Below are 14,117 nucleotides of genomic sequence, written 5' to 3' on the forward strand. Positions count from 1 at the left end.
GATGTACAACTACAATCAACACCACTTACCATAACATTTGTTTTACAGTTGTTTTCGCCAGTCGGGAAATTAAAGTGTTTTTAAAAAAGGGTAACTTTAACAAACATAAGAAACAAAAGCAGAGCCACTGAGACGTCTCAATTTAACGCCGTGAAAACAAACGTTGATTCTTCACGGCAGAAAGTGATATAATTGACGGAATTGCAAAACTAGCCGTCTAAAACGACCTCACTCCTCATTTTCTCTTTCCTCTGCAACTCAACAGAAGAAGAATCAGAACCTTTTCTCACTCTTCACCTTTTTTTCTCTTTCTCTACATATCTCTCACACCTTGCCCTCATTCCCACCTAAAAACTCCCTTCACTGTTTCTCACTTCTCCTTGTTCGACGGCCGCCGGACAGTGAAACGGTATGTATAAACACGCCGTTTTGTTTGTACACAGCAATTTAATATTTATAATGACGGCGTTGTATTATTAATAGCTATATTTATTTATTTATTTATTTGATTGTTTACTTATTTGAGTTGTATAAATTGAGTCTATATGATATTATCTAAATTCTGAGGGTTTTATTGAAAATTAGTGTTTTTTTTTGGTAATTACTGTTTTTTTCGGCTATCATTTCGGATCTCTGTGACCTCTGTAGTGTTTGGTACTTACTTTTAGGGTTTTTGCGACTGGTTTTGATTCCAGTAATACTTTCCCCGATAAAGTAGCAAATGAAATAAATGAAATCGATTTTAGCTCTTCTGTTTGTCTTATTTCTTAGGTTTTGTTTCTTTTTTTAATTTTTTTTTTCTTGTGAAATAAATCTTCAAGGGGTTATAGGGATCGTTTGAGCTGTATTTATTGCATATGGTACTTTTTTTTGCAATTTTATTATTAATAAGTGTATTCGAGAGAACTCACTGCTTTATCAGATTTGGTAAATGTTGTATTGAGAATTGCTGTCTGATTTTGAGCAAGAAATTGAACATCCTTATTCCAAAACTGTAAACTTATTGCAGCACATGCAATTTTATATTGGCTTTTCCGTAAAGCATTTTATCTCTAAGGAGTGTACCCAGATTCACAGCATTTGCAGTGCGCGTAGGGTACTATATAGATCACAAGTATTGTGTTGGAAGGGAAACATATTTGGGCGAGTGATCTATGTAGGATTGTTGCTGACCAGAGTGATTTGTCGGAGTTCGGAGGGTAAGGTCTTGAATTTTAGTCTGTAAAATGCCACCAGATAGTTATAGGATGTTCTGTTGTGAGGGCGAAGAGTAGGAGCTTGAATTGCCTTGAAATTGTCAAGGTAATATAAAATGTATTGAAGCAGCATGTCTGGAATCATTTTCTTTGTTCTTTGTTTTCATTGATATTTCTTGTTCTTTTTTTTTTGTCTACCAAAAGGATTATGCAGTGAAGACATAATGTGCAATTACAAGTTGTGCATGTCAATAATTTGTGTCGATAGTTTTTTGTGAGTTCTGACTTCATTGGTTTTTATTGTTGCAGAAAATTAATATCTCCAATTTTCATCGTCTAGTGAACGTGCTGGTATTATCATTGATGTGACTCTTTAGCTGCCTATGAATTTCACATTTTGTATCTAAGAAAGCATGGGTTCAGCTTGTTGTGTTGCTGCTAGAGATAGAGCGGTTATAAATGGATCAACCAGTGAAAGTTTGCAGAGGAATGTCCGGTACTCGCCTTCGTGGAGCTTTCGTTGGGATAATCGGGGACGTGTTGCTGGGGAGGAGACATCAGTCAATTGGTCTTCTGATGGAGTTGTTGGAAATGATAGGTTAGAGTTTAAATCTGGAACAACCTTAGAAACTCTATATGCATCTGAGGAGGGTAGTCCATTGGATAGTTTCCGATCATTTGCATTGCAGAAGTCACCAGTTTCTGATTGCAACACGGTGAACTCAACGCTTCCTCTATCTGGTAAACATCAACATGGCTCTCTCTTCACTAAGCTTGATTGTAGGTGCTAATACCTGATGCTATGTGATCATACTGACTGTATATTGAAGAGCTCGCTTTCCGTTTTTTCCTTTCTTTGTGAATTACAACGCTTTCTCTCCTTTAAGTGCATGAAATTGGACGTTTAATTCCATGTCTGCATCATGAGATTGGTGTTTGGGAGGAAAAATTTGTCATATGTTGGTGGAGTGTGGAACTATAAGTAGATATATTTCATCAGTCTTAGTAAAGCAAATAAATAAGTCGGTTGAAAGTTACAACCTTGAGTTCTCTTGTGAAAAATGATCATTTAGATTGATATGTTCTGGTGGATTGGATGAAAGGATAATATAGTCCTAGACCTGATTTTTGCACTCCATAAGGAGAGAGCTGAAGTGAATAGATGTGGTAGAGGTCTACTTTTGCAGGAAATTCTGAAAGAAATTTTAAAATGATTTTCTTGTTTTATGTTGTTTTGGGTTGTATGAGATGCTATTTAAATTTAAGGGAGGTCAGTGGTGTCTGAGATATCCAAACCTAAGATTTAATGGTCATGGAGAGAGATGAGCTGGTTTTCGTCATGACAAAATCTGGGCTCTCATTCATCCTGCAAAAAAAATAAATTATTAACTTGTCACTAGCTTAAATGATTTAGATGAAGGGTCCTTGGGCCTTATTTTTCTGTTAATGCAAATATAAATAATTGGTTTTAAAAGCTTCAGTTTATTTTTCATCAAGTTGGGGTTCAAATACTTGGTCGATAGAAGCTTTTGATTTCCCAAGCGTTCTTCTTTTAATGCAAATCAAGCCATGATACATCGTGTCACCGACTTTGATCTCCAAGCATTCTTGTATTCTATGTATAAATGAGTTTATTTGAATGTGTAATCGAGTAGGCACTAATGATATGTGATGAGTACTTTTTCTCTTCTTCCCACCTCTTTTATCTCAAAAGCAAGATTATCCACTAAATGGTTCTGTGTTTGGATATACATTTTTTCTGCTCTTGTTTGACCATGCTCTGCAGCTTTTAGGAAGAAATGGTGTTGAATATTTTTATTTTCCATTTTAGCTTGCAATTTTTTTTTCTTGTTATCGTTAACTCCAATGCGCTCTTGCGTAGGAGTCGACAGTTTCTCTTTCCCACGTTACTCCTTTGAACTCCAAACCTCTTGGTTGGACTTGAGAGTTATCCAAAGCAGACGTGTGGTTTCCATTTTTGAAATTTTTTTATTTGCGAAATGACATGCATATAATTCTTCTCAGGCCTTTTTTCTATGATTAAATGTTGTTGACACTCATTTTGAGGGGAGGCAGCTGGAATTTGGTTTGTCCTCCGGCCCTCGGTCATACAACAGAAATGTAGCCTCATATGTAATGATGGGGCTTATGAATTAGCTTGCTTTTTCCTAGTTTACAGTCTGTGGTCTTAATTTGTGTTCAATTGCAATAGACAGGAAGTTTGCGTGGTCAGTTAGTGAGCATCACATAAATCCATTACTCTTTATCATGTGCAGTGTTTTAAAAGGCGTTTTCGGGGTGAGGCGCACCAAAAATGCCCCGAGGCGATAGTGTGATGCGAAAGTCTCAAGAGGCGTACGCCCAGCAATTCGGGTCGTACACCCGGGCGTTTGAGGCGCGTTTTTCTAGTGAGGCGTAAGCCCCAGAGACTTTATCAAACTAAAACAAAATTTGTTGAATAATTCCTTCATATAATACCCAAATTCTCAAAAGTTAGCTTGTAATTACTCAAGTTTTAAAAAGGAACTGAAATGTATTAAATTTAAAAGCCATGACCTTTTTTATTGATTGAAGCCCTAATTTATGGTCTTTTCCAATTCGTTATCTTATCCGCTAGTCTGCTAATATCTCCCAAAAGCAACGAATATTCAATTTTTATTTTTACAAATACAAAGAGAACTCCATTCTCCTTCATAGCAGCAAGTTCAAAATTTAAATTGCAGGTTAGGTATCCTTTTTGTTCCTCCATGTAGAAAACTTTATTCTTTTCGACTTGAGTTACTTGTGCTTGTAAGTAGCGTATAATAGATTGTTTTGACTAGCGTATATATATACATCTATATATATATATATATATTTCACATATTTATAGTTTTCTTCAATTTTTATGCAATTTTACCTGTTTATAAATATTTACTGTAATTATATTATTTTATAAAATATTAAAAATTAAATACCCATGGGGCTTACGCCCCGTGCCTCGGGGCTTACGGCTCGCTGAGGCATATGTAAAACACCTCGCCTTACGTCCACGCCTTTTAAAACGCATATCATGTGTAGGCAGTTAGTTGGAAATACCTGGTTATAAAAAATCATTGACTTATTCAAACATTATTAGTTGATTCATTTGATTTCATTTAATCATGTTTGAACTAGAAACCAATCATCATGCTCAATTCGACATAAATTTACTCATTAATATATATTATGGCCTATTTTACATGTCTTAAGGTAGACGTCACTTTTTGTACCCCAACATCTCTCAGCCTGTTTGGCCAAGCTAGAAAAGTTATCTTATTTTGAAAAGTATTTTTTTCAAAAGTGCTTTTCGAAAAATACTTTTGGAGAAAACCAATTTGTATTTGGCTAATCAATTTGAAAAACACTTTTGAGCAATAATTTGGTTTGGCCAAACTTTTCAAAAAAATGCTTTTTAAGTATCAAATTATGAATAAGGACATGAATAGATTAACTTAATAGTTAATATTATAAGTAAATAAATCGTCTCAAAAGTTTGTTATTAAATACAATAATTAAATCTTTTCATTCTATTTAAGTAGAATATTACTTTAAGTCTTTTATGATAATTTAAATATATTAAAAAATTATTCAGCAAGTACAAAAGAATTTATTTCTGAAGCCACTATATATTAGAAAGCTCTCCTAAAAATTAAAAGAAATATTTATAAATTAATATCCCAAGTATTAGATATAAAATAAGATTATTTTGCTATATACTATATTTTGTCAAGGGTATTTTTGGTAGGAAGAAAAGTCAAAACTGCTTCTGCTTCTTCCCTAAAGCACTTTTCCCCCCCTTAAGTTAATTAAAAAAAAGTACTTTTGGGGAAAAAAACACTTTTGCCTTTGAAGAAGCTTGGCCAAACAGGCTATTATAATCTGATTGTGACCTGAGGATGATCAATTGTTCTGATGTTTGGTGATTTTAATTTGCCAATTCTGTCGGAAATGGAACATCATTTGCATTATTCTTCGGGACCTGTAAGATTCAAGATATTAGAATAGGATATTCTGTTTCGTGGCCTTTGGTTCTATATGACATGAAAGAAAAACTGATGCACTGTTGGTAGACAATATATGCTGTTTGTACTTCGTAAAATAACAGTAGTTTTCTTGCCTTTGCAGATCAATCGGTTGTGAGAAATTCCACAGAGGTAAGAACAGAGCAGTTATTAGTTTTGCTGGAGTTACTTTCCAGACATGTTTTGTAAGTTTTTGACCTTTCTGATTTCCTTTCATCTGGTAATTAGGTCAAAGAATCAATCGAGTCATCAGCAGTTCCATACCCCTCTCCTGCTCCGTCAGTTCCCTCTGTTTCATCATTATCTACATCTCCTTTATCATCAAGAAGTCAGCTGCTTCCTGCAAGCTCTACTCCTTTGCCTCACTATTCTTCTGTCCACCAGCTCGGACGGCAAGTTTCTGATAGTCATACACCAGGGATAAAGTCACCTACTTTCTCAATTTCTGAAGAATCATCATCCTTGGTGCTCCCTGGTTGGAGTAATGAATCAACAAGAGCCTCTAATGGTGGATCATCAGATGGATGGTCTGTTCCTGCCTTCTCTGATCTTGCAAATCCTCGTAGAGAAAGGTGGTCATTTGATAGTGAATCCATGAGTTTCCATCGTGACAAGGTAAGCAGAGCTAGTGGTCGAAGTTCCAGTTCACCTTCTGTAGATCTCCAAGCCTGTGGCATTTGTACGAAGCTGCTAACAGAGAGATCTTCGTGGGCCTCAAATGAACTTGCTGTTGTTTCTGTTCTAATTTGCGGCCACGTTTTTCATGCTGAGTGCTTGGAGAGTATGACACCTGAAATCAACAAGTATGACCCAGCTTGTCCTGTTTGTACTTTTGGGGAGAAGCAGGCGTTGAAGATGTCTGAAAAAGCAATGAAAGCTCAGATGGACTTGAAAGCTCGAAAGAGATTCAGGAATCGGATTATTGACAGTGATTTTAGTGGCAGCCTTGCACTGTTTGATCGACAGAAAAGTAGTGAACGTGGCGGAAGGTGTCTCAAGATGAGCTCAAGTTCCAGCATGAAGAGCTCTTCGGGAAAGCCCTTCTTGCTGCGTCATTTTTCATTTGGTTCCAAGGGAACAAAACCCTATACCGAGAGCCTTTCCACCGGGAAAAAGGGTTTTTTCTGGTCAAGATCTAGCAAGGAGTAAAGCTTCTTGGTGGATGATAATGGTAACAATATAAAATGTCTTCACAAAGAAATTTATCTCGGAGTATCATAATGTTCTCTTGCCTATTATATTCTCCCTTGTTCTGATAGATTTAAATCACAAAGATCCTTCTCTTGTAAAGTATCTAAATCTCGTTTTCTGACTAGTGAATTGCATTGTTCCCAAAATCTGCAGATGCGACGGGTCAGCTCTCTCACCTTGGAAGGATAGTAGAGAGCCATAAAAGCGTCAGGATCTTGCTGGCGGATATGGATTCCCAGAATTTAGGTTAGCTTTTGAAAGTATACAATGTAAGAAATTGGGAATACAATACAAGTTGATTAATGATCAATTCATTATATAGGAAAAGAAAACAAAAAAGTGCATAGTATCCGTTGGTAGTTTTTTCTTGTACATTCAAGTTTGTTTTGTTCCATGTTAAGGGGGCATGAAATTATCCCGAAGACTGTCTGGTCTAAATGCTTCTAATCTGCAGCAGGTATCTCGATTATATGTATGCCGGCCTAAAGATGTAATGATATTTTAGCCCTTGTACGTGGGATATTCTGTCTGGCCATCTCTTTATCTTTAATATTGTGCTCAAGATTCAGTTACAGTTGCACCTTTTTCAATCCTCATTTACGAAAGGCTAGTTACTGTTACCGCAAAGTAACTACAGTTGTTTCTTCATGGCATCTGCAGCATAGAACCATGCTTTTGTATGGGTCCGTTAGTATGCCAGTAACCTCGACAATAGTGAAGTTTTATTTGCACTCAACTAGAAAATAATCAAACACAAGATACCTGAACTCTAGTAATGGTACATAAAGCTTTCGAAAGACAAATATATCATATGTACGCAACGCGAAATGTGATAGAGCCGGTTAACTCCTGTATCACGGCTACACGTACCGCAATCTAAATTTAGAGAAAAGAGAATGTTGGATATAATAAATAAAACAAAAATGCAACGACTTACAGTAGTTCATCAATTAATATTTGTACAACAAAAGCTGAAGAAATTTATATCATCAAAAATTACTTAAGCCCTGCAACTATTTTTTTCTTAGAAGTGTTAGTGACCTGCAATAATAAACTAAATTACATAAAACTGCCAAAATTAACCATAGGAAGGTTCGTGATGTACTAATATACATTTTTAAGTCTAGTAGTTGTAACAGATAGAGGACCGTATTGTCCTCTAGTGGTCTAATTGAGCAGAATCAAGATGATGTTTTCGAAACGACTCAATCTGAATTTTATTGTCGTTTTAGACCAAAGACGTGTCCTAAAACTCCTACGTGGCAGCACCAAGCATCTCAGCGATGCTATTCCTGCATACGTGTGACCATCCCATTAAACGCACTCATGCAGAAACAGCTGCTGCTCCACCGTTTTTTACACGATGTTTTCCTTTTAAAATCACCAGTTAGCTTTTCTAAACAAGAAAGAAGTACTGATATCCGTTTTGTTCCATCTCCCTTTCAATATTCTTTGAATATATTTCGTGAGAATATGGCGGACTTACGTGATGAGCATGGAAATCCAATTCAGCTGACAGACCAATATGGACACCCGGTGCAGCTAACCGATGAGCATGGTAACCCCATGCACCTTACTGGGGTTGCCACCACTGCCGGATCTGGGGTTGCTCCGACTGGGGTTGCCACCACTGACGGCTCTGGGGTTGCACCCACGACTGTTGGTGGAATACTGCACCAGCAGCCACAGTCGGAGCAACAACAACAGCTTCGAAAAGAACAGCAACTACAACAAGAAGAGAAACAACAACAGGAGGAGCTCCACCGGTCCGGCAGTTCAAGCTCTAGCTCTGTATGATTTCTTATATATCTCATCTCAAACATGACTTCTCATCCTTTTTTTTGTTCAAGCTGATTTATTATTTTTATGTGTTCCTTTCAACCTCACGAGATTTATTTATTTATTTTTTTAGATTTTTTTTCCTTTATACATTCTGTCTTTGAATTCTATATAGACCTCGATGAAATTCCGTTTTCTTATACCGTGAAAAGAATGAATTTTTATACTATTACTAATGCAAATTAACTTGTTATTATTCTAAGTGTAAGTCAGTGTTACCTTATGATATCGCAAGTATAATCTTTATTTGAAGCCACGCGTCCATTACTAATAAACATATTTTTCACGTATTACATTTTATTCATTTTCACGTATAATCTCCAAGTCCGAGCTCTTCCTTGCTTTTTGAGTAGTACTAATTTATTATTATTATTATCTAACACTGTTGAATATTTACCGAGTGCAGTCAGAGGATGACGGACAAGGTGGGAGGAGGCCGAAGAAGAAAGGGCTGAAAGAAAAGATAAAGGAGAAATTAACCATTGGGAAGCACAAGGAGTCAAAGGAGGAAGAACAATACAAACACAGTGCCGGAACGACAACAACAACCAGTGCCATGTCTACTAGTACTGCACCAGAGCACCATGAGCATGAGAAGAAGAGTATGATGGAGAAGATCAAAGAGAAGTTGCCTGGTCATCATAATCACAATCACTAGATATAATCCAATATAAAAATAGTTAATTAGTGGGATTATGAAAATAAGAATGTTGTATTTGCGTGGGAAGAACGTACTCTTTATCTTATGGTAGTCGGGTTTTAGCTTATGGGTAATATACTGTTGTAGCAATATATAGCATTTGCTTGCTTGGTTGATCATCATAGAATAGCTGGTGGTGTAAGTTTAAGAAAAAAGGACTGAAGTATGTTCTTTTCTAGTTTTTGAAGGGTCTAGTCTTTGTTGCTTTCAATTCTACATGAATGTCTGTCTGTCAATTTTGTTTTTTCCAGTTTGGTGCTATTATATAATTGTTAGTGGCTTTCCTTTTTTCTGTTGACGTAGGTCAATTGGCGTGTTTGTGTCTCCGTATACACGTTAAATTGATGCAGAGATTCTAGTAGTCGATAATGGTTCTATCCTATTCTTAGTATATTGGCCTTCTATTATTATTTGCTTTCGTTATATATATTTGATTTTTGTCAAATATGAAGTGACGTACTATGTCTAATTTAGCTATAACTAGACCAACCGTCTCAGGATCAGCATTCTCTCTCTCTATATATATTATACATCCGCACGTCAAACGATATATATCGAAGCGTGAAAGACAGAATCATTGTGGCCCCTTGGAGGATAAAGGATAGCCGCTTCAATAACACCTGAAGTTCTTTTGAATCTTAGTCAGCCAACTTAAGCATGTGTTATTCTTGTTAAGGGCAGTTAGATCTTTTCCTAAAATGGTAACTTGTATTATAGTATGATTTAAACAGAGAATATGACGATAGAATTGGATATTTTCACCTCAATTTGTAAAATTAATTAGGAATGTGTTGTGCATGTGTTTCCAGGAAGTGTTTCCTGGGACGTGTAAAACAATGATCTAGATAGTTAGAAATTGGAAGTCAAAACCTTCTTTTTTTCATTTGGTTTAATAGGTAAATGGTTATGATTTAGGGGATTGGTACAAATTCGGCAGCAATTGATGAAGTCAGAAACGAGAGCTAGAATTTCTGGAGAAGTTACTTTTTCCATTCCATTTTAATTGTTGTCTATGTTTTTCTTTTTAGAGTTGATTTAATTACTCTTGGAAGTCAAATTAAATTAGATTACTTTAATATTTAAAAATTAAAATTTTAATATTTTAAAAAAGTACTACACAAATTGCAATCTTTTCCATCTTAATAAAGATGAAAATATATATTTTAAAAATATTAGTCAAGAATTTTAAGAAGTGAAATATGACAACTAAAAGGAGACGGAGGAATAAACATTATGTGGTTTTTTCTATCTACTTAAGCATATGAAATTTGTTTTTTGTACTTACGAAAAGATACATATATGTTTAAAATAATTTTGCGTGCAAATTGATTCGAGAATTTTGCTACATTCGCTTTATTGGGTTTCGATTGCAGAGAGTTTAAAGATTGGTATTGACGGAGGGTGAGAGGAAAGTAGGCCACGAGAAATTGAGGAAGAAAATGAAATGGAAATGTATTCGGGATTTTCCTCCAAATAATTTGGTGAGGAAGAATGATTACGTATTCAAATGTTACTTATCTCACGTCAACACTAGCGAAACCAGAAAATTTAAAAAGATTGACTAGTGACTAATGATTAGTGAGTTATGTAAGGTTGTTCAAAGTTTATTTTTTAGTCAATAACAAGTATTTTATCTTATACATAGCATAAGCGAAGGGTGTTCAACTGACCACCCTTGGGCCAACGTAGCTTCACCCCCGCACATGAACACTTACCGGATAATGTATGTAGTAGGCTGGCTAGTATACGTAATTTAAATGTTTTAAGAGACATTAGTATGGAATGTAATATTCAGGATCGTACTTAACATTAATATAAGTATTTTCCTTTTCTCTAAAAAAAAGAAGAAAAAAAAGACATGTGTATACGGTCAGTATCGGGCTTGCCGGATTTTGTATGGTTAATCGAGACCGGGGTGGCAGACCGAGATTCAATCCCAAGTTATATTGGATCGTTACATGAATAAATATTGCCTACCTCGTGATTCAGGGATCGATTGACATTGAGACCAGCTAAGGTCGAGACCGAGAAGGATAGAGATCTAGCGAGATCGAAGGAAGCCTGATAAGTCGAATAACAGAAAGCCGAGGAATTCGTGACCGGGCGAGGATTGTGGCGGAGATCTCGACATGTATCAAGTCAAGACCGGTTGATTAGCCAATCAGGAGATTTCCTTCTGTATTTAGAATTGTACCATATGTAAAACTCTTCTACTATATAAAGGGGGTTCCAATCATTTTGTAAGGACAGATTCACGCATAATAAAGCAATATATTATGTTTTCTCTCTTAAGCTCTCTTATTCAGTAGTTCAGTTCTTACTCTTCAATAATACACTTAGTTGGTGCTAGTGCAACCTAGCTCAAGGGCCAAAGCTGTATAATATGTCAGTTTGCTTTATTTTACAGTTAATTGCTAACTTCAATTTTCATATTTCTCAGTTTGTGCCAAGTGAAATCACATATCCTTAAAACCACTTACAAATTTAATTGTTATCCGATTTTAAGGGTAAGGATAATAGTGATTGCCTGGTGCTAATTTTCGTAACACACACTGCTTTACACTTGTTCTTGTAAGTGATGTCGCCCAAACTCACACCACAAATATATGTAGTGAGGCGGTCGAAGCAATAATAAAACCAACGCAAGTCGGGGTCGAATCCTCAGGGAGTTAGAATTGGGATTAGGTATATATTTAGTGTAATTGTACGATATGCCTTAGATTACACTTCCACATTCTTGTTTGTTGTTTCTACTTCTACTTTAAACTATTGATTGCAATTATAGAACTAGAAGACAATATTTTTGTTTTTGGCTATTTTTCAAATGATAAAAGATCTAGGGTCGTGACTTCCACCTAGGTGGTTACCTAATGGGTTGTAAACTCTAGGGCAAGTTTGATTGGTCGGGGTTGTAATATAGCAATCACACGCAATTACCCACTCTATATCTCTCGGTAGTTTGAGTGATTTTGCCCAATTCGGCTTTCTCAAGTCCAAATAAGTATTGCACAAAATAAGTAATAAATGCTCAAGTCGGGTCTTACTATCTCTAGATTCAACCCTTTAAATTTGGGCTATCAATTTCTTGAGTTCACCCCAATTTCTTGTTAGCCAAGTTTTCCTAGACTTAGTCTCTCTTTCTCAAGTAGAGACTAAGTCAATTAGGCATGAATCAATATTTGCAACCATTAATTCTTGAATTCAAGCAAGAACTAGGCTAAATATCACTAACCCAATCACAAACAAGTCCTAAATCAAATACCCATTAAGTACCCACATTAGGGTTGAGCCACAACCCTAGCTAGAAATTTAGCTACTCATGAAAAATGAAGAAATACAAGAAGAAATTAAGATAGAATACATAATAATTGATTAGGGAAAAATAAATCTAATATTTAGAAGCTAATCAAGTACAATATTACTCAAAACAGTAAAGAAAAACGGCTCAGGTACTCTCCCAAAATAAAACTTACCCTAAAAATGATAAAACGTTCTATTTATACTAAGTTGAAAATATCTAACAAAAATGCCCTTGCGGAGGTTATGCGGCCGCACAATTATGTGTGTGGTCCGCACTCTGAGCTTGACTGGTCAACTGGCCTTCTGCGGTCGCATAAAAGTGGGATGCGGCCGCACTTCATTTGATTATGCGGAACGTACAATTCTGAGTGCGGTCGCACACTTGAACTTGAACTGGAACATGGCTCTCTGATTCTTCTCTTCTACGGATTGCACAATTATGAGTGCGGCCGCACTTGTCATCCTGCGGCCGCACAATTATGGTGCGGTCCGCATATCTTCAGCCTGCCCAAAAATAACTCTCTGAATCTCCTCTTCTGTGGCCGCACAATAATTTGTGCAGTCCGCATACTCTGAAGAACATGTGACAGTGATGTTTCATTGTTCTGCGGCCGCACACAGTATTGTGCGGTCCGCACTGTGGGCCTTTTTGCCTTGTTTTGGACATTGTCCATTTTTGACTCCTTTATGAGTTGATTTTGCCTTCTTTGGCTCGTCTCCCAATATTCCTGGACGAAAGCACATTTTATTAGTTCTCGGGAATACCTTTAAGTATTTTTGAGCTAAAACGCAAGTAAAAGAGAGTAAATAAGCGGTCAAAATCCCTATTTATCAACTCCCCCAAACTTAAGTTTTTGCTTGTCCTCAAGCAATTAAGACAATTTCCACCTTCACTAAAAAAAAGATATTTCAGCTGGCCTAAGATGAATCAATCACACATCAATTGGTACCAATAATTACCCACAACATATATGAATTATCAACAATGCAATGATTTGACTTTTTTAGTACAGTAGTTCTAATGTGACACTAGAGCATCAAGAGTTGACTTTATTCATCAAGGAAGCTCGCTCTTTCATGTAGGTCATTGTGGATCCCAAACTCCTTCGCATCTACTCTCCATTAGCATATCTCACTTTAGAATGTAACACTCGATGCAAGGATTTTAAAAAGTTCGCTTATCTCTCTCAAAAGAATGTCACAAGTCCGGCTCTAAGTACCATAAGCTTGCTCCTTATGTAAATCACCACTAATGTTATCTCACTCAACTTGAAATCATGTAGGGCTTTTACGGGGTGTAATTGAGGCTTTTGGATTAAGGTAGGACTTGTTGGAATAGAATGCTTTCATCTTTCCTTAAGCACTCTATTTTTTCTTTTTTTTTTTGGCTCATACTTTGTCGACTCTTTGAGTCAATTCCTTTTTTCTCGGGGGAACTAGAGAGACGTAACGCCACTCTTTCTTGGCCATGACATTCATTTTTCTCCTTTTCTATTTACTTCATGCCTTTCATCATTTTTTTCTTTGAATCCCTTCAACTTTCTACCTTATTCACTTTTTTTTGGCATTTTTCTTTTTGTTCTTTCTTTCTTTTCTTTGCCTTCCCTTTTCTTCCTTTCTTTCTCTTCTTTGTACCTTTTATCACTTTCAAGCTTCTCGTCTCTCCCCCAAACTTATGTTTTTGCCAATTGTTTCTCAAGAATGTTAAGGAAAGATTGGGTGCCAAGAGAGGGTTATTACAAAATGGATAAAGGCTTGTAACGTGGTTATTGAAAGAACAAAAAAAAGGCTTAGGCTCAAATGGGTTGACTAGGGATATCACATTGGTAGGCTATAGAAGATTTCAAA

The 14,117-nt window shown here is 36.2% G+C and overlaps 2 protein-coding genes across 5 annotated transcripts; both read left to right on the forward strand.

Annotated features, from left to right (window-relative positions):
- The first annotated feature begins 210 nt into the window (after nucleotides 1-210).
- Nucleotides 211-6,965, forward strand: LOC104107662 (probable GPI-anchored adhesin-like protein PGA55). 4 transcript variants are annotated; one of them, XM_018774648.3, is made up of 5 exons: nucleotides 211-413; nucleotides 1,506-1,937; nucleotides 5,343-5,371; nucleotides 5,468-6,410; nucleotides 6,584-6,965. In XM_018774648.3, exons 2-4 carry the CDS (start codon nucleotides 1,610-1,612, stop codon nucleotides 6,386-6,388), a joined length of 1,278 nt encoding a protein of 425 aa, XP_018630164.1. In that variant the 5' UTR covers nucleotides 211-413; nucleotides 1,506-1,609; the 3' UTR covers nucleotides 6,389-6,410; nucleotides 6,584-6,965. The 4 variants fall into 4 exon arrangements, with proteins under 4 accessions (XP_018630164.1, XP_009614819.1, XP_070041829.1 ...); XM_009616524.4 differs by having other exon boundaries at nucleotides 211-409; XM_070185728.1 differs by lacking the exon at nucleotides 211-413 and adding an exon at nucleotides 726-860.
- Nucleotides 6,966-7,816: 851 nt separating this feature from the next.
- LOC104107661 (late embryogenesis abundant protein) lies at nucleotides 7,817-9,259 on the forward strand. Its single transcript, XM_009616523.4, has 2 exons — nucleotides 7,817-8,221; nucleotides 8,676-9,259. Exons 1-2 carry the CDS (start codon nucleotides 7,904-7,906, stop codon nucleotides 8,925-8,927), a joined length of 570 nt encoding a protein of 189 aa, XP_009614818.1. The 5' UTR covers nucleotides 7,817-7,903; the 3' UTR covers nucleotides 8,928-9,259.
- Nucleotides 9,260-14,117: the final 4,858 nt, after the last annotated feature.

This window comes from Nicotiana tomentosiformis, chromosome 1 (genome assembly GCF_000390325.3).
Source record: "Nicotiana tomentosiformis chromosome 1, ASM39032v3, whole genome shotgun sequence".
Classification (NCBI taxonomy): Eukaryota; Viridiplantae; Streptophyta; class Magnoliopsida; order Solanales; family Solanaceae; genus Nicotiana; species Nicotiana tomentosiformis.